We start from the raw sequence: 23,983 nt of genomic DNA on the forward strand, positions 1-23,983 counted from the left end.
TATTTTGCTGTTGTTGTTGTTGTTGCTATGAGTTCTGAGGGGCGGCTGGTTCACTGGGAGCACACATGGATGAAGGGCCACAGAGACGAATGAGGGATGTGCAATCAAGGCGGCTTTGATTCACTGATGCATGTGAGGCCCTGAAGGGCAGCGATAACATACAGAAACTCTTGTTTAGCTGTGCTGGTGGGAGACGTTGGGAAATCCTCCAGTCTATGCGAGTAGATGGAAGAGAGAGAGAGGGAGAGAGAGAAAGGAAGGGAGGGAGACAATGAATTAAAATAAAAAAAAGAGGAAGGGATAAAGGAGAAGAAGAAGAAGAAGAAGAAGAGGAGGAGGACGAGGAGAACGTGTGAAACAGTTCCGAGCTCCGTTAACACGTCCGACGCCGCCTCGATTTAGCCGTGACAAATTTGCATTAAGGCTGGTTGCTAATTATCAGCTAATCAATGCTGTTTGTCTGCTCACTGGAAGCACCGTAGTGAGACGGAGTGGAGGGGGTGGGAATCAAACAGAGAGCTTCAGCCGCAATTATTCCCTCCACCGTCTGAATGAAGACATTTTATACATCGGTTACGACGGCAAATTGAAAAGTTTCCCCCGTGCGGCTGTGCTTTAGAGCGAGCCGCACGGAAACAGGATTAAGTCTCCGTTTTGTCCTCGCACTGGCTGCATCTGTTAGATAGAATAAGAGAGGGGGGTGTGGCGGCCATACATTCTCAAGCTGGAGCAAAGGGGCGTGGAAAAGAGAGAGAAAAAAATTACAAATAATCAAATAAGTTGCCCCCAGTCTGTCGGAAAGTGCAGAAACACGCGGCTGGTAAACAGATTAGGGTGATCATGTGCGAAAGGGAAAAACGCCGTCAGTCACAACAAAGGGCTGCCGCTGCAATTACGCAAAGACGTTCGTAATTATCTCTTCCAACCGTGCGGAGATTGTGTAAATGTGATTGACATGCACGCCAAGCTTGATTGGGCCGGGCTGCTCTGCATTGTTTGGTATTTAATTTAAATAAAGCTCTGAGACGATCTTGCAGCAAACGGTAGTATTTCACACACGCATGCAGTTGCTCTTCAGGTAAAGAAAAGAAAAAAAAAAGTATATTTACACAAAAGTTTCGACACATATTTCTAATTTAATGGTTTTTCTCTCATTTTCATGACTATTCACATTGTAGATTGTAACATATATGGAACAACAACATATATGGAATATGTATTAAACAGAAAATGTGAAATAACTCATACACGTTATATATTTTAGATGATCTACAATAACCACTCTTCATATAAAGACGAAACAGGTGTGTCCAAACTTTTGACTGGTAGTGTATTCATATATATATATATATATATATATATATATACACATATATACATATATATATATATATATATATATATATATATATATATATATATATATATATATATATGTATACTGTGTGTAAAACAATCACAGAATCATTAAAACTTTTTTAAGCATTTCCCAGCAGATAAACCATCAACATTCCAGTTTCATGTGTGGTTAATAATCAATCCAAACTCCATTACCTCTCTACAGCAGGGCACACTGGCAATCAGACTCTGCGTTCCTAATCAAGGAGGAAAAAGAAAAAAAGTGCACATACTGGATGTCGGGAGTGACGCCCTCCAGGAGAACAATGTTCACCCCTCCGATGTGGGCCGACGCACACGTCTCCGTCATCTTCTGGTGGAGGATGTCTGCGGACATAGGGACTCACTCAGACACGACTCTGGCCATCCAGGGGGCGCTCTGGCAAGAACACTTGTGGAACTTCCCTGCTACAAACACCACCCAACCAGGGTTTTTTTTTCAAACGATATTTTGCTAATCGCTGTCTTGTAATTGGAAGACTGGAACCCCTGTCATTGACACAGCGCTCCCAGCTGACTTGCTATGGGCCTGTCTAATTTCAGTTGGCCCGCGAGGCAATACAAAATCTCTAATAGAGCTGCTGGCCCGCCATTATTATGCAGCACATGTATTGAAAGATATTATTATTACGTGATTGGTTTATTTTGAAATTTATTGGCAAAAAGGTTACTTTTGGAATTTAAATCAGACGGCTGCACATAAAAAAGAAGCATATTTACCTTTTACTTATTTACTTATTTGATTAGTTTTTTGTTGTTTTTTTTCAATTAAATTGGAATTTGCATGTGTGCAATATTAAGTTATTTAGTGCATAGTTTTCACCTTTTTGTTTGTTCCGTATTGAGACTGAAGCAAAACTTGTTTGGGTCCACATAAAAAGTTATATCTTATCTTAATAAATATCAATGTTGGCCCACCACAATGTCCAAGTTTGAAATTCTGGCCCACTGCGTATTTGAGTTTGGCACCACTGCTCTACAGGCTCCAGTTCAAGTGGTGCAACACTGCATCCTGCAGCGCGCCAACAGCAGGGGAGGCTTTGTCCTCGTTACAATCCAGCCAATCATAAAAGCGGCTTTGAAACCAACATACTAAGGTGGAAAAACTGCGACACGCTGCTTTTACGCTGCGGGAGGGGGAACAGCACAGAAGGCTCACCTTTCATCTTCTCCTTCAGGGTGAAGCTCCCGTGGATCTTCTTCAGCTCGGCCTCCATGGTCAGCCCGCCGATGTCGGCCTCCAGGTGGGTGCGGTTCACCATGCCGATGCCGAACACGATGAGCGTGACGTGCTGCGGCTCCGAGCTCACCAGGCTGCGGCGGCGGCCTCCGGCACCGGGCGGCTTGTTGGGCGTGTTCGGGTCCTGCTGCTCGTTCTCGAAGATGACTTTGCAGAGCTGCTCGGAGGGCCGGCGTCCCCCTTCTGGCGAGGCGGAAGACGTTCGGCCGCAAACAGAGGAGCAGAGCGGAAGTGCCGCGGTGAAACAAAACTGATCGTTTAAAATTCGAGATGCACGATTAGGTGGAAAACTCAGAAAAGGAGATGAAAACGATATTGACGAGGACGGCGAGGAGCTTGGCTGCCGGCCGAGCGCCGATTCCCCACCTGCCAGGCAGTTCTCGGGGGAGCTCTTCTCCAGAATCCCGGTGGGATCGGAGATGAGGGAGTAGAAGTTGAGCAGCTTGTACATGTTCTGCCAGCACTCCGCCGACGGCTCGCTCTGCTCCGACACGGTGATGGAGTCCGAGTCGTCCATCTGGATGGCCATGTGGTCGGCCACGTCGCGGGAGCCTTTCCGCGACACCTGAAAGTGACGTCGTGTCAACATTTTTTTTATTTATTTTTTTACATCGAAGCAGGTAAATATGACGCGTCCCGCATCACTGTCCGGAAGAAATGTTTTCATGTGGTATAGAGATGTTTTACTGTGTAACTGCACTCAGTAAATCACACAACATTTCTGCTACAGGCCAGTGTTAATTAATGCACGAAAACGCTTAGCAATAAAAACTTGTTTTTTGACACTGATTTAGTTATGTCAATAATTTGTAAGCTTATTTCATTTCTTTGTTTCTTTTTAATTCCTAATATGTTTTCATCTTCTCTTTGCCCTGCATATGCTGCTGTGATTATTCAAATTTCCCTAATGTGAGATGAATAAAGGCATTCTATTCTATTCTATGACAGTGATGGGTCTCAGGATCCACCCATCCATCCATTTTCAATTTACGGACAGTAAACATGAGAATGGCACTGTGACACTGCGATATGTGAAAGGTGACGTCTGCAAGCCTGTTTTGGGAAAAATCCTTGTAAAGACATTCTGTGTATTTACCTGAGGGGCCTTTTTTACAGAATAACAGACCCAAACGCTCCCGTTACTGGCTCTTGTTATCTAATAGCTCCCCCTAGAGTCTGAATCTGGGTAAGGCACATTTTGACTGAACACGCTTCGACGTCAGAACTCTCGACAAGAATCACAGAGGCTCGAAAGCTGCGCGCTCATTCACGTCATCATCGTGGTCACAGGGTTACCTTGGAAGTGCGGCGCTCCGAGCGTCCGAGGGAGCTGCGTCCTCGATGCTCCCGCCTGCCCAGCGTGTCCATGCCTGACGGAGGCCCGTTGGGCGGCAAACCTCCTCCTGCGCCGCCGCCGCCCGCCCCTCCGCCTCCGCCTCCGCCCAGCCCTCTCTTGCTCTTCAGCGTCTGGGTGCCACTGCGTATGCCACCGTTGAGGCTGCCACGGGAGCTGCGGCTGAAGTCCGACGAGCGGAAGTGGCGGTACGGCCGCGCCTTGAAGGTGGGCGTGGGGGAGGCGGAGCCGGCCGTGTAGCGGCTCAGCTTGATGTCGGTCTGCGTGGCCTTGATGTCGTCGATCATGGTGCTGAACTGGTGGATGAGGCGCACCAGGGCCATGTCCACGCGCTGGCTGATGGCCTGGCAGGCGGTGGTGAAGTCGCAGTGGAAGGTGTTGTAGTGGCGGCGGTTGAGGTCGTGGAAGGAGAGCGGCACGGCGCTGGGGCCCTGCGGCGCGCTGGTCGACTTCTCCATCACCACCGCGTTGACGCTGAAGGTCTCGATGAGCAGGGCGGGCTTGAACTCCAGCGGCGGCAGGTTCATCATGCCCTGCCTGCGAGACGTACCAGAGTTAGTCATTTGGTGAATAAGCCAGACTTGTTTTTAGCTCTCAGTAGGGATGTTAACAATTAATCGATTATCGAATAACTGTCGATTAAGAATTTAATCGAATAAATCAAATTAGTCGCAATTAATTGAACATTTTTTACACGGGTAGTTAATATCATTGGAATAGTGTAGTGGCAGGAAAGCGCAATTCATCTGTAGATACTGTGATGGTCATAATATACCTAGAACAAGTTATTTTTAAACAACTTTAAAAAATAAATAAATAAATAAAGAGTTGAAATGTGAGCCATTAGAGGTCAACTTAAAGTCAGAGGATAAATGTTTAGGGTGTTTTTACTGTTCTCTAGTGTAAAAATGGGTCATGTTGGACCCTCAACATTATGTAAGGGTTAAACAATGTCTTCCTTACACATTTGTCATTGTAAAATTAAGGTTCTCAGGAAAAATTGTTGCTTATCAATTAATCGTTATTCAATCGACTAAGGATTAATGAATTAATCGATCATTTGCATCCCTCACTCTCAGCAATATTTTTTGTCTACCTCCTCGATCTTTTGTTTTTCCGCTCTTTGGAAGTGTCAGAGTCCACGATGTCCGCCCGGAGACACTCCAGGTTGCCGGAAAAAGACAGATGCTCCCCGAAGTACATCTTGTAACTAAGAGGTGTGGTGTCTTGCGCCTGGATCCCGATGAATCCCAGCAAAGGCTTGAAAACGACCTGCGGGTGGAGGGAAAACGTTGAAGCCAATCAAAAACTTTCAAAGTCGATCCTTTGAGCCACGACGCTTCTGAAAAAAGTTTTCAGACTCCGAAATTGGAAGCAGATAAAATTCTATCAAGGAAGGACAGCTGTGAAGACACATCCATGATACGAGCTGCAATCTGAATGATGGCAAAAGATCAACACGTAGCCGAGGCAGAAGCACGGCGTCGGTTGCCAGCACCTGGGCGTCGGCCAGCTGGACGGCCACGGGACACTGGTTGCCCTCCTCGATGTCGGCCAAGTCGTCCTGACTGGTGCTGTGCTGGGAGTGCTGGGAGTGTGTTCCGTCCAGGGTGTTCTGGTCACTGGACAGCACCGTGTTGAAGTCGGAAGCCGAGGGGATTGTGGGAAGGTTGCAGGTCCCGCCTGGGGGGAGAAAAGATAAATGTTCGGGATGCGGCGAACGGGTGTTGGAAACAAACGTACAATAACTACCTCATAGCACATCAACTAAACACTGATGCCTGGCTATCAGTTCCGGGTGTAAAGTGTGCATTATGTGCACGCTCAAAATTTTGAGTGCATTGCTGGCACATTCAAAGCTGCCCCCCCAAAAAAATGAAGGTGCTCAGAGGCAGCAGTGTGTGACTCAGAGTGCATAACAAAGATGTTGGAGGTGAAATTGAAAGGAGGCAGCAGCCACAACAGAAGGGGGTGTTGTGCACAATTCGGAACAGCCGCATCGCTTTCATGTGCGTGTGACTAAGCACTAATTGGCTGCCGTCGCAACCCAGTCGGCTGCGTGCCGACAAGGAGAGAAGCTCGATGTCTTTCTCAGCAAACCCCCCCCCCCCCCAAAAAAAAACACCACAGCCTCTCACAGATGTAACAGTGCCCACACAGTCGTGACGCATCCACTCAGCGATCCAAGTGGGTGACTCCAAATATTGAACTTCCGCTGGCGGGGGATGAAAGGGACGCTGGGCGCAGCTGTTTGTATCTCGGAGGATGAGTGGCAGCGTCGGAGGAGCGGCGGGCGGGCGAGAGGGGCCGGCAAAAGTTTCAGCTTGCTAATGCAGCTTCGGGGAGGGGGGGCCTGACAAAAGTGTCTGGCGGGAGGCCAACAGCGGGGAGAAAACACCAGGCTGCTCTCCATCCAGAGACGCCTGATGAACGGCATCTTACGCTGTCAAATGCAATTTGTATTTATTTTCAACGAGTGCCAATTTTTGATGTTTTTTTAAAAGGCCTACCAGGCAAGTGTTAATGAGCAAATTAACTGCTGTCGTTCTGATAATCATGTGCGTCCTTTTGGGGATCTTCCATATGTTCTTGAAAATTACAACCTCCTCTAATGGCTCCAACTGCAGAATGAAGTGAGACTTTTTTTTCTGTTCTTTTTTTTTCTTTTTTTTCTTGAAAGGCAAGAGGCTTTCTTTTCAACACTGTAAACACATTGAATAACCGCACGTCCAAACTAAACTAACTACAGTCTGTCTAGTTCACAAGCACAACACCCAGTCCTGACCCCTGACCTCCGTCTGAACCGCTAGCTGTTGGCAGAGGCTGGTACTGGTAGTGGTTGACAGGAGAGTCCGGCGGCTCAGAAAAAACTGCATCTTAGGAGGAGACGTGGTTCCAAAAAACAAATTTATCAATCCTCACCCAAACGCCGGGGCAACCGTTAGCTGGAATGAAGCTAGGTGAGATTGTTAACTTTCAACATTCATCGAGGTTGTTTTTTTTTTGTTTGTTTTTTTTAAAGCATCATTTCTCCTCTCACCTGTCTGCAGGCTGTTGTGCTGCGAGCGGTTGACCGGCGAGTCCTGGGTCCCGCCGCCCGTTCTGTTGCCCACCGCGTTGGACATCCAGTTGTAAAAGCTGACGGAGGAGGGCTCGGTCAGCAGCGGGTGCTCGGTCAGCACGTCGGTCCCCAAGCTGTTTCCTGAAGAGCCAGAAGAGAGGAGATTAAAGGGCCTGTTGCATCATGGGAAGGACGGAGGAGGGGAGTGGAGACCATGCACATATGGGAGGGCTGACATGTTGCAACACGAGCGTACGTGAGGCGTGTGAGAAAGTCTTCAGTGTAAAAACGAAACGAAACATGACAGTTTTACTTGAAAAAAACATGAGGAGAAGAAAAGAAGAAGATTAAAGGTGACAAATGTTGACGTGAGGCAACCCACAATAAATCAACTCAAAGGAACAAAAAAAAAACACTGCTTGAATTAGAACGACATTAACATTTTTGCACAGCAGAGGGCAGCCTCGCAGCGCTCAATGACTCTGGATCTTTAAGTAAAAGATTTTCAGCTGTTGCAGTGTGTAAACTTTGGCTTGATTCATAATTCTTATACTGGTAAAATATTAACATACTGCTCATAAATACATTGATAAAAGCATATGCTTGCAGCACAATAAAAGTAATTTGGTTTTCCTACCCTTAGAGTGGTTCTTATATATATATATATATTATATCTATATCTATATCTATATCTATATATATATCTATATCTATATCTATATATATATATCTATATATATATATATATCTATATATATATATATATATATATATATATATATATATATATATATATATATATATATATATATATATATATATATATATACATATATATATATATATATATATATATAATGTACGTAGATCAAGGGTGTTGCTCCTAGTTAGCTGCTATCTTGCACCACCATTTTTTAAGGAAGCTCACCTGACAGTAGGGATGTAATGATTACCAGTAAAATGATAACCACGGTAAAAAAGTCCAACAGTTAAAAAGTCCATTTCGCAATGTAATTATCATTAAAACCGTGTTTGATTGCCGCGGTTTGAAAACTGATGAAGTTATAAACTCCGTCGTACCTCCGGATGCCGGTGTTATGTCAAAATCTGTCCATCCGTCGATGTGATGCCCCCAATCTAGAGGAATTGCTTGTTCTTTTATTTGTGCTTTCAAAATAAAACTTGCTGAAATGATTTTCAGTGTGTGTATAAGTACTTTTTTTTTTTTAACATTTTGAGCACAACTCAACAATTCCGTGATAATAATGATTTTCCTGATAATTTCAGTCACAATAACCGATGATGTGAAATTTTCATACATCTCTGCCTGACAGTGGCCGAAACGCGCTTCCTTAAGAACTTTCCACACTGGACCTTTGACAGCGCTCAGGCAGTTACCTGTGCGAGTGAGCGAGCTGCTCTTGGCGGCGGCCGTGGCGGCGGCAGTGGCGGCAGCCGGCTCGCTCCTCTGAGGCATCCCCTCCAGCAGGTTGTGGAGACTCCGGAAGCTCCCCGTCAGGTTGCTCAGCAGGCTCTCCTTTCTGGGGCTGTCCTTGGCCGGCAGGCCGCCACGGCTCACGTGGGCGGGCGAGTCGGCCGCCGTGTCGCCGCTGGTGTAGCTCAGCGACTGGTACGGGTGGGAGCCCTGGATGTGAGACCATGACAGAAAGGGATTGGAGGGGTCATTTTTACACTGTGAAACAACCTGTTGGATTCATTGAAGAATGAGCGTGAATTGGATTAGTTGTCAGAAATTTGCAGGAAATCCAGTGAGTGAGTGAGTGAGTGAGTGAGTGAGTACTTATTGGTGCATTTATCAGCCAAGGATTTTATGTATTGGAGCTTCATGTTTCTGTCATCTTAACTTGTATCAGCTTTAAGGATGAGTTCTAATACTGCCATCTAGTTGTCAGGGGTTTGAACACAATCCATAAAGAACAAGGAGGAAAAAAAACAAAACAAAAAAACTTGATTTGATTTGATGGAGGTTCTTTTATGCTCTGCTTTTGGTAGAGCGTTACAGTTTTACATGGCAGAGTGAGGTAAACTTTGGGGTTAAAAAAAAAAAAAAAAAAGTAAATATATAAGTTTTGTATGACAGCTTGACGACCGGAGATTGATGGTAGTTGGAGCCCAGAAAGTCTTTCGAACCGGAGTGAACGCTCACCTTAATCCTGAGTGCAGACTCGTTGTGCGTGTGCGACTTGGACAGCTTCCTCATGATCTCCACTCCACTGACGGGACCCGTGTTTGCCTCCTTGGGCGGAGGACGACTGCAGGCGCCCTCCAGCAGCATGGTGTGTTCACTCACTGTGGCTTCGCAAAAGACAATGCAAAATGAAACTCCCAGAAGAGCCACGCCGCCGGGCGAGAGAAAATAAATAAATAAAGGAATGAATGAATGAATGTAGATGCATCCATGCAATAAATCTTCATCACTGCCAACCAGTGTCAGTCTCATAATTCCTCCCTAAACGCAGCGGAAAACTGGAGGTGAGGAGTTGAACGTCCCATCTGCGCTAACAGATGGGTGCGGGTCAAAATTGCAATTAAATAAAAAAAAAAAATTTAAAAAAAGAGAGAGAGAAGCGAGTTCCCACCTGCGTCAAATTCAAATTCGGCCCCGTCGGCGCTGGTGTCGCTCTGCAGAGCGGCGCCATTGTCCAGGCCCAGCGTGGTGTCGCCCAGGCTCTGCTGGGGCTCCTTGGCTTTGCTGAGCTGGTTGGGCCTCATCAAGCCGATGGCCTTGAAGCCCTGCGTCACCACGATGAACTTCATCCACTGCCTGGCCAGAGCCACCAGGCCTTTCTTCAGTGTCACCAGAGCTGGAACCCCATCGTTCTGGGGGACAGGTGGACGGAGATGGGATTAGCGGTTTGGGGGGGGGGTTCTGATCCATTTTGCAAAAATCGGATTTCATGTTTTTTTTTTTTCTTTTTTCTTTTCAATGGCAATACAAAAACAGGAACAGATGTTAGCAAAGAGTCAAGCTGGAGAGAGAGAGAGAGAGACTTGCACTGACCATGGTCGCCTCCTCGATGATGGAGTAGTCGGCCTGCTGCAGGTAGCGGTGCAGGATGTTGCAGAGCATGCAGGAGGGGTTCTCATACAGGTAGCGAGCCCTCTTGGTCACCCTGTTGTACTTGCTCCGTATGGGCATGTGGATGCTCTTCTTCTGCAGGGACAGAACAGAGCCACGTGTTTGGTGAAAGTTGAAGTTCTCCTAAAGATGCAGAGGAGACTCTATAGGCAAGGCGCGCTCACCTCCAGAGCCTCGGTCATGATGCAGCCCATGACGGCGCAGACCCGCAGCGTGCCCTCCATGTCCAGCTTGCGCAGGGAGGATTTGAGCTGGTCGATGGGGACCAGCCAGGCGCCGATGGCGGGCGTGGCCGTGCTAAGCAGATTCAGCTGCCTGCAAAAACGATCTTTTGATGAATATCTGGCGTTTCACTGCTGCTCGGGATGACTGGTTTGGACCGCAGACGCGTTTATCGAGTCATCGGAATAGCTGTTACCGAGCCTCGCCTTCGCAGTGTTGAGGTATAATATTTGTTCTCTCTAAGTGCAGAATTAGGGGATTTGACATAAAATAAATGTTTGTTGTTGTTGTTTTTTAATAAATAAATAACACTGGAAATAAACCAGCCAGTTTGAGGCCCAGTGTGGCTGACGGGTCAGAAACAAGGTCGGCAGCGGCCGACAACCGCTGTCACGGCCAATGACAGGGGCTGGAAACCCCTTCCGACAGACTACACCGTCCTGCACGGCCTTTACGTGACTGAGGCTGACAGGTGAGTTCGCAGTTCTGCAGCCAGAGGACCCGGTTGTCCTTCCCCTCCCCTCTGTCTGATGACCCAAACCCACGACAGGAACCTGAATGCGATATAACCTCCACGTAGGCAGCGAAGGGAGATAAAAAGAGCTTTATAGACAAGGGGAAATATAAGAAAAGTCAAAGGTAGGCAACCTGGAGATGGCCTGCGAGGGCGAGCGCACGTTGGTCGGGGCGGCAAAACTGAACCAGATCTCCCGGATGGTCAGCTTCATGCTGCTGGAGTCAGGGGGCGGGGGCATGAGTGGGAGGTCCTTCTTCAGGTCGTCTGACTCCACCCCCTCGTCCTACAAAGAAACAAAGGAAGATTACTAAACGGCTGCTACAGGTTAGAATATGAACCAGTTTTTCCCCCCGCTTCCAGAAATGACTGTGGAGGCCAAGCTGAATCTGAAGACTCAAAATTATGCAGCATCATTTGTCGCCGTGCCACCGTGGGACGCAGCCGCGGGGCCATTAAGCCTCCGCCGTCCTCGTGATTACTGCCTAAATTTGTAATCATGTCTTTATTTTTTTCCCCCTCAATGTAGTATCTGCTAAATCCCTCTTCTCATCCCGATCAGGCTCAACATTATTACTCATAATTTGTATAATCTTCTTATCCACGTCTCTTTAGTCGCATGCAGTCTTTCAATCTGATCCAAAGACTCGCAAAAGACATTTTATTTTGGCAAAATACACAAAGAGGTGACGTCTGACAGACACAGAGAAACAGCCAAGCGTGAATTTCTCAGTGCGCCACCTGCTCGTCCGAGTCCGAGTGCTCGTTGGCATCGGAGGCGGGGCTCATGACGTCGTGCGGGAGGTTGTCGTCCGAGGCGTCGGTGCTGTAGCCGCTGCCCGTCTGCGAGCCGGTGGAGCCGTTCGACTTGGACGTGCCCGTCTTGCCGCCGGCGTCCGATCGTCCCATCACACCGAACGCGTTGTAGAGAACGGCGCCCGACTGGCGGCCCCCTGTGGCGCGACACGCGACATTAGCAATGGGTCCAAATTCCCTCTTTGGTGGACATTTCGGATGAGTCACCTTTGACCGTCAGGTTCTCGATGCCACACTCGAACATGATCCAGCCCCACTTCTCCAGCGACGCAGCGGAGCGACCCAGGTCGCCTCCGGCCGCCTGGGCGTCGGTCTCGTCCACCATGGAGAACTCCTCCGGCTCCTCCAGTCCGAACAGCACCTTGGACTTCTCAAAGGGGATGGCCGTGATGCCACACGTGCCGATGTCTGCAAGCAGTGCGAGGGGGGGAGGGAATCGAAAGTTTAATAGAGTCTGTGTAAGAATCTGAGAGGAAAGGAGAAGGAGCATTGCTAGAACATAGATAGTGTTGTTACTTTACGACCTGAGGTAAACAAAATGTCATAAGGTCAAATTTCTTTGGTTTTGGTCTGTGGGATAAATAAGCAGACTGTAAAAAAAACAAAAAACAGAGGGAAACCTTTTGCAGGATACAAACAAGGCCGCAGGTCAAACAAGAGGTCAGAGATCTTTCTAAAGAGGCGTGTGCGTGTGCGTGTGTCTGCCGCCCTGACCTGTGGAGTCGAGACCTCGAAGCTGGCTGTGGATGCGGTGGACGTTGAGCCTGGCGGCGATCTCCTTGCCCTTCTCGATGCCGGCGTTGGAGCGCAGCGAGCCGGAAGACTGAGGCTGCATCTTGGTGGCCGAGGCGTACTTCTCCAGCATGACCGACGGCCGGCCGTGCTCCGTGGCGTTGGGCGTCTCCTCCACGATCCCCCTGGGAGAGAGAGAGACAGAGATGGGGGTTAGAGATTTACGCCTAAAAGCACTTATATATATATAACACGCGCTCGTGCGCAGACACGGGGGAGTGAGTGAGTGAGGGAGTGAGTGAGTGAGTGAGGGAGTGAGCGGTCAGGGGGGCCTCGCCTGTTCATTCTGAACTGGGTCGCAATCCTGTCGAAACACAGCGCCACCAGGGACACGTGCGTGACGCACTTGCTGGAGCACGACGGCGAGCCCTCCTCCACGGAGACCTGCAGCAGGCAAAGGTTCACCTGCAGGGCGGAGAGGAAGACAAAAAAAAAATGAACCGACCTGAGCCGACTGGCCTGTGCAATGCAACCGTTACAAAAAGAAACACACATAACAACAAAGCAACAAACATTATTAACACGCCGAACCAGCAGAGGCTCTTTTAAAAAGACAAAGCGCTGCACCACAGGGATGAAGGGAGCGTTATAGCCAAGCAGTCTGAGTTATTAGCATACGCCTCTCTGTATTAATCCCCACAATACGAAGACGTACGAGGCAGGGAACTGAAAAACTACGAGAGGCAAAAGCGGGTAAACACACCGAGGCAAGAAGTCCGATTTCACGCGCCGGTTGCCAGTTTGTGCAGAGCGGATACGAGCGCAGCACCGAGACCAGCAGGCGCACGCTGGGGGCGTCTCATTATTTGGGGAGGTCACGGCTCTCACCTTGGGGATGGAGACGTTGGCTTGGAGGCCCTTGATTTTCACATTATCCGGCTTGACGGACAGGTCCGTCTGGCCCTGGGACATGTTCTGGGGGGCCGGGGTCGTGCCCTCAGTCTTGGACAGCTTTGGCTCCTGCTTGCCCGTTTGGCTCTGCGCAGATTCATATTCAGAGCGGTGGGGGAAAAACCCAGCCGCGGAGTGAGACGCGTCGCACGAGCAGAAAGGCTTTGTTTCACGCTGCTGAAATGAAGAATCTGGCTGCGGTAAGTGATTATTCAGCTCCGTCCTAATGGTGCAAAAAAATAAAAAATAAAAGGGGAAAAAAAATCTCTGCGTTTGCAGTTTTGAACACTCACCGACTCGGTAACGGTGGACTTGCTGATCTGATAGGCTTCGTTGAGGACTTTTCCGTGCAGGTCGTCCAGAATGGCTGCAGGGTGACGGATGCTGGCAAAGTGGGCCATAGATTCTATGTACCTGAAAAGAAAAGCCAGCTTTGGATGTTTGCGGAGCAAAAGGCGCTGTGGAGCCAAAACGGAACAGAAACTATTTATCACCTCCGCCTTTCTGGAGGAAGGAAGAAAATAAATAAATGAGCACAAAATCACATTTTGCTCGTCGGTTTGAACCTTCAGTCTAAGCGACTGCTAAAATCCCGTGCGGTTCGCCAGTGGCCACATGAAAAATTCACATCGCTAGTTGAGCCACAAGCAAAATGAGACTTTGAAGATTGAGAATTTCAGAGTGTGTGTGTGTGTGTAGAGAGCGATCCATCTTAAAAGAATTTTTACTTGAAAGTGAAATGCATAAAATAAAAAACAAAAAAAAGACTTCAGGTCAGTTGGCCAATTTCAATTTTAGGAAAATTTTTCTCTTAATGTTTTTCTAACTGAGGCGGGGGAAAAAAAAAAGAAAAACTAGTTGTAAAGCAATGAAAAAGCGAGCAGATCAAAAGCAAAATCATCAAAAGCAACAGGAATTAAAGGAGTAACCCGCGGAGTCCGTACCTGTCCAGGGATTCCGCCACCAGCGGCGTCAGCACCACGTTGATGGCGCCCTTCACCTCCACGATGGCGGTGGTCCTGGTCTGGGCCAGGGGCTGCTCCAGACTCCAGTCCTCCGTGGTGGTGTCCTCGTCCGTGTTGTCCATGGCTCGCTTGTCCAGCGGTGTGTACGGAGTGCTGTGGGTCCGACGGAGGCGCACGTTAGGTGGCGCGCTCACAAGAGGAGGGAAGCATGAGGAGCGGCTGAGCGGAAATACCTGTTGCTCTCCCCCATCAGCTGGACTCCTCTGACCAGTAGGGAACTGGCCGACAGGCCCTGCTTCACCACCTGTAAGGTAAAAAAATCACGCCGTCGTCATCATCATCGTCCCCGCCATTTAGCATAATGCATGCACGCACTGGCTCATGTCAGCAAATACGTGGTGGAAATTTTCAAAAGGAGGCTCAAGACTCAAAAGAAAGAAGATTTGTTTTATTTTATTTTACTTGTCTTTTAGCTTTAAAGCCCATCATCATTGGGCTCTTAGCTCATTTTATATTTTATCTTATTGATCGTTCTACTTTTTATATGTATCTTTTTACTCCACTGTCTTATAGCATTGAGATTTTAGGTTGTTTTTTTTTTTTATCATAATTTTATCTTTTTGCTGAGTTTTTAGCTCCAGTGCTTCTTCACGGGGGGTGTCATCGCTCTGGGGACCCCTCTCAGTGTGGATGATCATTTTATGCATGAAAGGTGCTGCACAGATAAACTTGGATTTGACTTGATTTGATTTGGTTTTCAGGCACGCACCTTAAAGCTCGGAACGGAGAGCTGGTCGAAGGAGGTGGAGCTTTCCTCGCTGGTGGGCGTGTCTAAATCGAGGGGCCGGTGAAGCGAAGACTTGGAAGTCCTCTTATTGGTGGGTTGCTTGACTGACCAATTGGAGACCTGAGAAGAGTTGATGGTAAAAGAGAGTCGAGTGAAGCAGGACAGTTTCCTTTTGCATTTTATCATCCAGACAGTGCAGAGAACGGAGCATATTTAGCCCTCTGTTTGCAGCCTACTGCTAATACTGATGCTCTGTCGGACCGTGAAAATGTTTTGAGAGGGGGAAACAAATAGGGGACAGCAATCAAGTGCAATGTTGGGGGTGCAGTAGCTAGCTGGGTATAGTTATCAGTACTCTTTGTGACATCACAAAGGGGTGAAGTTGTAGATCTGCATGTTTCAGCATAAAAAAATAAATAAAAAAAAACAGTATGGGTACAGTATGGACATCACTTAAAAGAATTTGTCAGCAAATGTTTATATTACATGGCACCTTTAACCCTTTAATGTTCTTAACTCAACTTCAATGTCAAGCACATTAAAAACCAAACTCAGCCTGATTGGGCCATCTCTCTGTGTGGTCTATAAAAAAACATTTTTTTTAATCTTGCCATTATAGTCCCAAAGAAAAATGAAAAAAATGCAAAGAATAAACGATTCCATAGCTTTTTTTCTTGGTGCGGACTTTCAAGGCTTGGGGAGACAGACTGAGGAGCCTTTACCTGGAAGTGGGCGAGGTAGTTCTGGTAGCACGCCATGACGTGAGGCTGCCGGGTGACCGGCCCCGGCTCGGCCGTCTTCTCCGCCTCCACCGAGCTCTCCTCCTCCATGGCCAGGGCCGAGACGAAGGAGGCCTGTGACATGTGGCTGGGCAGGGGCTGGGGAGGCAGCGGTGGCAGGATGGGGGGCATCGGCAGGGGCCGCGGCTCCGTGATCAGCTCCCCGTTGAGGACGTAGGTCAGCGGGCCCTCCACACTGTGGTAGATGGAGCTCCGGCTGGGGATGGTGAAATATTCATTGTGAACGGAGCCGAAGACGCTACGGACATGCATGATATCATACTGCTCTTAAATCTTGCGGTCTTATGGATTCAACACCGTCGGAGGTCATGTGTTTTTTAAATGGGCCGGTGCCAGCCTGAAACATCCTATAATATCTGCATGGATTACTGAGGGTGATACCGATGGAGCAGCCTGCTCGGATCAATGCAAAAGAATATCTGGGGTGTTATGGAAAACTGACAAGATCCCATTTGCAAAGAGCAGCAGATCAAATCTACTGAGCTCTGCTGCTGCTGCAAGCTCGACTCAAATAAAACAATGGAAAACCGTACCTTCAACTGTATAACAATTGTATATGTTTTACTGCATAGATGTAAGCTGGTACATTTACTTTTTCTCCATTGATATTGGAGTTTGCAGTCAAGATAATCAGAGACGTCTGCGTCACTTTTCATCGTTTCAAGCGCGTCAGAGGGTTGAGATGGGTTTGCTATGCAAAAGACATTCTACAGACCGCTGATAGTTTTTTCACACAATTTCATCATCATCACTATCGTCTTTTGTGAACCGAATGAATTTCACAGGTTTTATAAAAGATTAAAAACTAAAGGACTTGATGAAAGCGCTGCGCCGACCCCTTTTTAAGTTTCACAAAGAAGAGCCGACTTGAAACAAGCGTTCCGGGCGAGAGCGGCACTAAACAGCTCATTAATTTCTCTGTCATTGCAGGTGAGGAGTCAGAGCTGCTGCTGAGCTGTCTGTGGTTCCGCCATCACCTTAATCCTCCTTCGACCTCGTGCTTGATCTGAACTTCTGCCGTCCCACCTTATCAAGTTTTTGAACCTTGACTTGAGGAAAGTGAGTGAGTGAAATTTCTGCACTCCTTTTTTGAAATCAAATCAATCAATCAATCATTGAAGCTGACCTGTAGTTCTCCATGTGATAAGGAGGCTGCTGCGGCTGCTGCATCTGCTGCCTCCTCTTCTTCTTGCGGCCCGGGTACGTCCCCGGGCCCTCGTCGGCGCTGCTGATGGGCTCAAAGTCCTCGGTGGCGGAGAAGTAGGCCTCGCTGTCGGCCACGGACATGCTGGAGTCCGCCGAGCGGTACTGGTGGAAGGTGTTAGAGTCGGCCGAGGGCGTGAAGGGGAACGAGCCGTAGCTCCGCCTCTGGGGCGGTGAGTCCAGCACGTTCTCGTCGCTGCGGGACACCTCGCTGCTGAACTGGACGCCTCCGGTCAACACCGGCGGCGGCTTGTCGGCGAAGACGGCCGCCGACAGGCTCTTGGTGCTGCCCAGTCGGCCCGAGTGCACCGACGACTGGCGCTTGAGCGGGGAGCAGAGGGGCGAGCGCACCGAGGTGCGGTCCTGAGAGCTGTTGGGCGAGACTGGGGAGACCTCAGGGACATCGCCCAGGGTGCTGCGGAGACAGACAAAAAAAATTAGGCGTTATTAGGGATGGGCGATATGGGCTAAAAATTTTATCACAATAATTTCTGCCATTTATTGCGATAACGATAAAATTGACGATAAAAAATATAAAACAATTCAACTCCATATTTTCTCCATATCCCTGCAGCGTGCAACTCACTCTGCAGGGCTCCTGCCGTTCATGGGGAACATGCGCTCCTCCGTGCTGGGCGAAGGGCTGTCTCTTTCTCCAGCCAGCAGGGGCAGCGCGGCGCTGGAGGTGCTGTTTTCCTCCGAGGACGAGGCGGAGCTGTGGGAGCGCTGGGGCACCTGCAGGCTCAGGTGCTGGTGGGCGCGCCGCTCGGGCAGCTCGGGGGGCAAGCAAGGTGAGTGCGTGTCCGTCTTCAGCCCGACGACTCTCCCTGATAAAAAATGCATTTGATATAATGGAAAAAAAGGGGAAAATAATTAATATTTAATGCCTCAAATTCCTGTGTAAAGTCAAAGTCCAGCCAAAATGGTCACAGCATCAGCACAGCAGAAGCTTTTATCTTCTTTTCTTTTCGATCAAGGACATTTCCTACCGTCCACTTTGGGAGTTTCCTTGGTGATAATCCACTCGCTGGGCTGCAGCAGGGACTGGCCGTAAGACATGTCCGACTCGGCGCTGGACGAGGAGAAGGCCGAGGAGGAGGAGGGCGTCAGCTCCTCCAGCTTGAAGAAGTCAAGGCCCATGTTGGTGCCGCCGAAGAACCTGCAGCCCCCCAGGCAGCCGCAGCGGTTCCTGCTGCGCTTGTTGCGGATGCCGGCTTCCTCGGGCCAGAGGAACCACAGTCTGGGGGGGACGAGAAGATTGTCAAGACGGAAGCCAATTAAGAGTAGAGTGGAGTCAAAGCACCTTTTTTTTTGGAGGGGAGGGGAGTGCATATGTAACTTTATGCGCATTTTAACAGCTTCACGACGAGACCCATTTGGAAAACAGCTCCCTGCTGAGCCATAATGAGACTCTCAATCCTTACACCGGGCCTGTCAGCTCATTAACGAGTGCTGCGAGAGGGGGGGGGACGCCGCACAAGGCCGAGGCGGCGAACGGCATGTGGGCGGGCGCGAACGAGCAGAAACCTGTCCGATGTGCAAGGGTGCTGCGTGTGCGGTACCGTTTGGTCTGCGCGTCGTGCAGCTCCAGGAAGTGCCTCTGCACTTCGCACTTGGCCGGGTGGTCGGCGGCCAGGGCGATGTCGGCCGTGATGAGGTTGAGGTTGACGGAGCCCGCCTCCAGCCAGACAGAGCGCCGCAGCAGGGGGGCCTGACCGGGAGCCTGACCCTGGCCGGACGGCTGCAGCCTCGTGGGCTCGCCGTGTAGCTGCACCTGCTGCTGCTGCTGCTCGATGTACTGACGGATGTTGACGTCGTGCACCACGGCGCTGATGCCTTCTCCCACCGCCTGGTTGTGCAGGTTGCAGTTGGCCACACGAATGATAGACGTCTGCGGGAGGGATAAGCAAGTACAATTTGTGTCAGTATTCGGGATGTTAAAATTAATTGATCATCGATTAATTGTCGATGAAGAATTTAATCGATTCAATTAAATTAAATTAGGGCTGCCAAAGTTAGCGCGACGTTCAGAACATGTTAACTTCACATTAATAACGCGTTAACTTTGCATTATTAACGCTTTATTACCTACCTAGACAGGAAGTTACTCAAAGAAACACAAGAGAATCCAGTTAACTTTCAAAATAAAATATTGTGACAAATGCGATCATGGCATGAGAATACCTCAAGGTTTGAGGGTCTTTTTTGGGGAGTATCTGGACAGTATAAGTATGTAATTGTTTTGGAATGTTCCGATTAAAATAAAAATAGAAAATTTCCAAAAACAAAGTTATTATCACTGTCCTCTCCAATTTTTCCTAGAGTATAAGAAACACAATACATATTTTGTTAAGTTTACATATAGAGCGGGGTAAAAAACTTGCAATTAATTTGCGATTAATCGCAAGTTAACGCAGAACAATATCCGATTAATCGCGATTAAAAATTTCATGGTGTTTTTCCTGTTGTAATAATGTAAAAATGGGTCACATTGGACCCTCAACATTATTGAAGGGTTAAATAATGTCCTTACACATTTTTCATTGTGAAAATTAGGCTCTCAGGAAAAATCGTTGCTTATCAATTAAACGTTGATCGATCGATAAGGTCAATCAACTAACGATTAATGAATTAATCGATAATTTGCATCCGTAGTAAGTATATATATTAAAAAAAATACAATAAAATCACTGATATGTTGCCACTGGTCACCTTGATGTTGGCTGCGCAGCCATGCTCCACAATGAAGAGGTCCACTCCATCCATGGCCAGGCGGGTCATAGTGTACTTCATCTCCTCCGAAGTGCGGCAGTGACCAGGCAGGCAGCTCATCTGGCGAGACAGCAGTCATTTGACAACACAATCTTTGAAGCAGGTTTTTTTTTTCTTTTTTAGTTGTGTTGTCATGCCTAAAGCCACAGCTGCTCTACCATCACAGACTAATGAGGATGCTCAGGCAGAGTTTTAAAAAACAAAACCCCCCCAAAAAATAGCCATCCTTGTTAGCATTCGTGCACAAACAACACTGTGCTTTTTTTTAAAGATCAAGGTACTGTTGCCATTTTGTCATGCACGGCTGCGGTGATCAATAGTTTTTATTTTAGACGCCGCTTCGGGGTCTCCAGCGGTGAGAAAGTTTGCTGTTCCAAGTTGTGCATCATTAGATGAAGGTCAACAGTGGGACGGTTCTCTCTTTCTGGGGCCAGCTGCAACATTTGGCGCGCTGCCTCGCTGGTCCACCCTGACCACCATCCTTCATTACGAGCTAGCTGTGTCGCTTCAAACGCGCAGCTACACTGCACACACACACACACACACACACACACACACACACACACACACACACACACACACACACACACACACACACACACACACACACACACACACACACACACACACACACACACACACACGGCGCTAAGCTACACGTCGCAGCCGCAGCAGTCCTGAGGGCGTCCCGTCATTTGCACCTTAGCGTCACAGATGCGGCGGTCGTTGCCGTGCTGGCAGATGACGGAGGGCTTGGGTTGCTCCAGCTGGAACTCTCGAGACATGCAGTGGAAGAGGAACGTCTCACCCCACTCGATCATGCTGGCAACCTAAAATAAACACAGACACATGCTTGCTTTTAATTGCTCTGGTGAAACTTGCCACACATGAATGGAATGAAATACAACACAACGCCGACAGATTGAATGGCACTTTAAACTTCATTGTAGTTGTTACAATGACAAATTGATATATTATATTCCAATCAGATTTAGAACCAATGTGGAAAACAGTATTTTGACTGATATTTATGTTCAAGGAGTTTACAGAAGAAAGCTTGAGGGGAAAAAATATATATATTTTTATTTTAATTTAGGCTTAATATCAATCACCAAGAAAGGTGCTTTTCATTGGCATAACCAAATAGCTGTGTACATATCCCATCTCCATTTCCCACTGTGTCACCGTGCTCCGGCAAACACGCACCTGTGGCACGGTGACTCTGCCTGTGAGCCCTCCAGCCTGCATGTCGATGAGCCAGGCGTACTCCAGGGTGTCGCTGCCCAGGGGGAGACCCTGAGCCGAGAACATGGCGTGGGCCCTCATCTGCAGGCCAGACAGGCTGAGGTGGCCGTCCCGCAGCACGCCGTCCGCCGTGGGACGCTGCGGAGCCAGAAAAAAAAAGAATATATAAATTTACATTAAAGGATTAAAAAAAAACCACACAAAGTGGAGGTTCATTGTGTGAAATTCCTGCACGTGACGTTAATACAGTAACTGGGGGGAGGAAGAAAAGGGGGCGACGCACTATTTTTCTGGGATTAGAGGGAAGATTATCACCTTGAGCAGCGAGTAAGAATCCCATACATGGCTAAGGATTAAAATTCTCTATGCAAGGGCCTACACAAGGCTGATCTATTCACCCTATGCACGGCATTTCTGCAGCCCGAGTCGTCCTGTCAGCCAGCACTTTATAGAGCCGTTTGGCTTGTGTATACAATGTCTGACCTTTTTCCACGCACTAGCAGGTCTGCCGCACTCAACTGGATTAGCGTGTCATGTTTACCCTTTGAAAGCGAAAAGTCCCGCCATCATTCTGTGACACTCTGGAGCAAAGTTATCCCGAGTTTTTCTTGAGTCATATTTAAAAGGGAATTTAAATTGAAAAATCGGAGACTTGGAAAGATGGAAGGCAGAGCTGGCACGTGTCGTCCGTCGGCGCTGCGTTTCGGACCTGGTAGTTGTCGCTGATGAAGATGTGAATGGGCGAAAGGAGCAGCTGAAGCATTGTCTCTTTGTAGCCCTTCTTCATCTCGAAACACAGCCGCTCCAGGAAGCCTGACGGGCCCTCCGGACCGTCGCTGCTGCAGTGCTGGAGGCGTAGAGGGAAAAGCGAGATGACGTGAGAAACACGCTCTTGCATAGAGCCGTTTTGCAGGGGGGAAAAAAAAGAAGAAAATACATCACAAATCAGCTGAAAAGGCTGAGCGGACCATATAAAATAAAGAAAGAAAAAAATGCAATGCAAACGGTAGTAAATAATGCAGAGGAAAACATAAAACTACATTTTCATTTAGATGTTCAACAGTGCACATCTATCTCTCATGCACATATACCGCAAATATATTATTTCATAACTCTGCTTTCTTCTGGTTTTAAACTTTTTCTTTAGGATGCAGAAGTTTGCTTGCAGCATCCGGATGTGACAGACACTCCACTACTTATCACCCCCCCACCACCACCACCCACCCACCACCCCCCATGCAGAATGACTCATCAAACAGCTCTGGCAGTCATCTGTCGTACCATTGGCAGTCGACCGTGGACTTTGTACAGGTTGATGAAGACGGTGATGTCCCACGGGCGCAGGTCCAGGGGATGGATGTCGGACCTTTCCTTGCGCTCGCCGTCCTCCATCCCCAGCGGGGACCAGCCGAGGCCGGAGGAGGTGGAGGTGGAGAGCACGGGACTGGACACGGCCTCCTCGAAGTCCGTGAACATGTCGTCCTCGCCAAAGTAGTTTTCCTGTGGTGACAGATGGATGGAACGGGTGCGAGTTATTCGGGACTAGAGATGTGACAGTATTGAAATTTCACACTACGGTTATTGTGACCAAAGTTATTATTACTAGAACATTATTAGCCCGGTATTTTTGAAATGTGCTAAAAATGCTAAAAGTGCTAAAAAATTAAATAAAATGCTAATTAAAAAAAGTACTTAGGCGCCCTGCTGAACTTCCTTCTGCCCCGTTTACAAAAAAACAATTGTGTATTGTGCATGCGCGCCTGTATCCAAGGGACCGCTGCTGCTTTTCTTAGCAATGAACAGTAGGTTTTTTTACACCGCGGTTTATTATTTTACTGGTAATCGTTAAACCCTTGTTCAGGACATCACAAAGGTGGAGGAGAGGGGGCTCTCTACCTTGATGGAGATGATCGCTCGCAGCAGGGGGCCATACAGGATGATCTGAGAGTCCGGGGACATCTCCATCTCCACGTGCAGCCTGTCGGGGGGCAGCTCGGAGGGGTCCGTGGGCACGCGGCTGTGAACTGCAGAGGCAGAGACGGAGGCGTAGCGCGCCGACGGGTTGGCGTGTTCAGGCGGGCGCAGAGCTGACAGCATGGATTCCTCCATTTCTGACACTGCACGCCCACAAAAAAAATAAAACAAGAGAAAAAAAAAACAGCAGAGAGAGAGAGATCAGACAACTGCTCTCCTGGGGAATGTTTTTTTTTTATTTTAAGGACCGCCAGCAGAGCTGCCAATAAACAAAGAACCGAAATTAAGTCATCATCTTACAGGACTGTTTGAGTTGCTCATCAGCCTTCTGGGGATAAATGGGGTGCCAGGTGTAGTCGATGATGAGCAAGAAGTTGGGCACGCTCCAGCAATCCACCCAGCCGGCCCTGAGTCCAGGAAGAGAGAGAACCGCACACTCAGTCAGCGGAAAGTCATAACTCTGAGGTTTCTTTTTTTTATTTTTATTGTCGTTTGGAGGGGGATTTTCCAGTTCATCGTTTGCTTTATGAGCCACGGGGGCCGAGGACGCACTGGCGATGGAAGGGGGTCACGGCTGGAGTCTCTGAAGTGCACAGCCTGCACCCAGCCCAGACACAATTCCGACGGCAGCGTCCCGAGGGAGGGGTCAATACAGTGTTGGCAGTGGTCTGTATATAACGGAGGCCGTGTATGGTTATTACAGGCGTGCACGCGCTGACCTTCAGGAGGAGACCCTTCAATTCATTTCCTAGAATGCAAACTCAGTGGTAGTGGTACACTTAATAGCGGCTAAAGGCCAGTTTGCCGTCGCTCTGGGAGAAATTCACATTTTAATGAAGAAAGGAAAAG

At 48.3% G+C, this 23,983-nt stretch overlaps 1 protein-coding gene across 17 annotated transcripts in view; it reads right to left on the bottom strand.

The window, feature by feature from the left end:
* Positions 1–23,983, bottom strand: part of kiaa1109 (KIAA1109 ortholog) — a 61,871-nt gene that overhangs the window by 26,640 nt on the left and 11,248 nt on the right. For 10 of the 17 annotated variants that reach the window (XM_076023462.1, XM_076023460.1, XM_076023453.1 and 7 more), the window contains exons 18-52: positions 23,435–23,541; positions 23,057–23,277; positions 22,442–22,660; positions 21,870–22,007; positions 21,122–21,298; positions 20,617–20,745; positions 19,856–19,975; positions 18,706–19,034; positions 18,133–18,383; positions 17,730–17,970; positions 17,067–17,558; positions 15,863–16,136; positions 15,123–15,260; positions 14,587–14,657; positions 14,333–14,506; positions 13,682–13,802; positions 13,326–13,475; positions 12,775–12,902; positions 12,420–12,622; positions 11,913–12,113; positions 11,631–11,842; positions 11,024–11,175; positions 10,318–10,468; positions 10,076–10,228; positions 9,654–9,894; positions 9,221–9,369; positions 8,452–8,698; positions 7,033–7,194; positions 5,491–5,675; positions 5,089–5,264; positions 3,935–4,529; positions 3,005–3,203; positions 2,558–2,821; positions 1,632–1,725; positions 163–213 (exon numbers count right to left, since the gene is read on the bottom strand). In XM_076023462.1, the coding sequence (XP_075879577.1) occupies positions 163–213; positions 1,632–1,725; positions 2,558–2,821; positions 3,005–3,203; positions 3,935–4,529; positions 5,089–5,264; positions 5,491–5,675; positions 7,033–7,194; positions 8,452–8,698; positions 9,221–9,369; positions 9,654–9,894; positions 10,076–10,228; positions 10,318–10,468; positions 11,024–11,175; positions 11,631–11,842; positions 11,913–12,113; positions 12,420–12,622; positions 12,775–12,902; positions 13,326–13,475; positions 13,682–13,802; positions 14,333–14,506; positions 14,587–14,657; positions 15,123–15,260; positions 15,863–16,136; positions 17,067–17,558; positions 17,730–17,970; positions 18,133–18,383; positions 18,706–19,034; positions 19,856–19,975; positions 20,617–20,745; positions 21,122–21,298; positions 21,870–22,007; positions 22,442–22,660; positions 23,057–23,277; positions 23,435–23,541 (6,915 nt within the window). The remainder of the gene's footprint in view (positions 1–162; positions 214–1,631; positions 1,726–2,557; positions 2,822–3,004; positions 3,204–3,934; positions 4,530–5,088; positions 5,265–5,490; positions 5,676–7,032; positions 7,195–8,451; positions 8,699–9,220; positions 9,370–9,653; positions 9,895–10,075; positions 10,229–10,317; positions 10,469–11,023; positions 11,176–11,630; positions 11,843–11,912; positions 12,114–12,419; positions 12,623–12,774; positions 12,903–13,325; positions 13,476–13,681; positions 13,803–14,332; positions 14,507–14,586; positions 14,658–15,122; positions 15,261–15,862; positions 16,137–17,066; positions 17,559–17,729; positions 17,971–18,132; positions 18,384–18,705; positions 19,035–19,855; positions 19,976–20,616; positions 20,746–21,121; positions 21,299–21,869; positions 22,008–22,441; positions 22,661–23,056; positions 23,278–23,434; positions 23,542–23,983) is intronic. The other 7 variants (XM_076023464.1, XM_076023463.1, XM_076023461.1 and 4 more) reach the window with 2 other exon arrangements.

The sequence above is a fragment of the Nelusetta ayraudi genome, unplaced genomic scaffold, assembly GCF_046127955.1.
Source record: "Nelusetta ayraudi isolate G7.1 ecotype Tasmania unplaced genomic scaffold, CSIRO-AGI_Nayr_v1 ptg000015l, whole genome shotgun sequence".
Classification (NCBI taxonomy): Eukaryota; Metazoa; Chordata; class Actinopteri; order Tetraodontiformes; family Monacanthidae; genus Nelusetta; species Nelusetta ayraudi.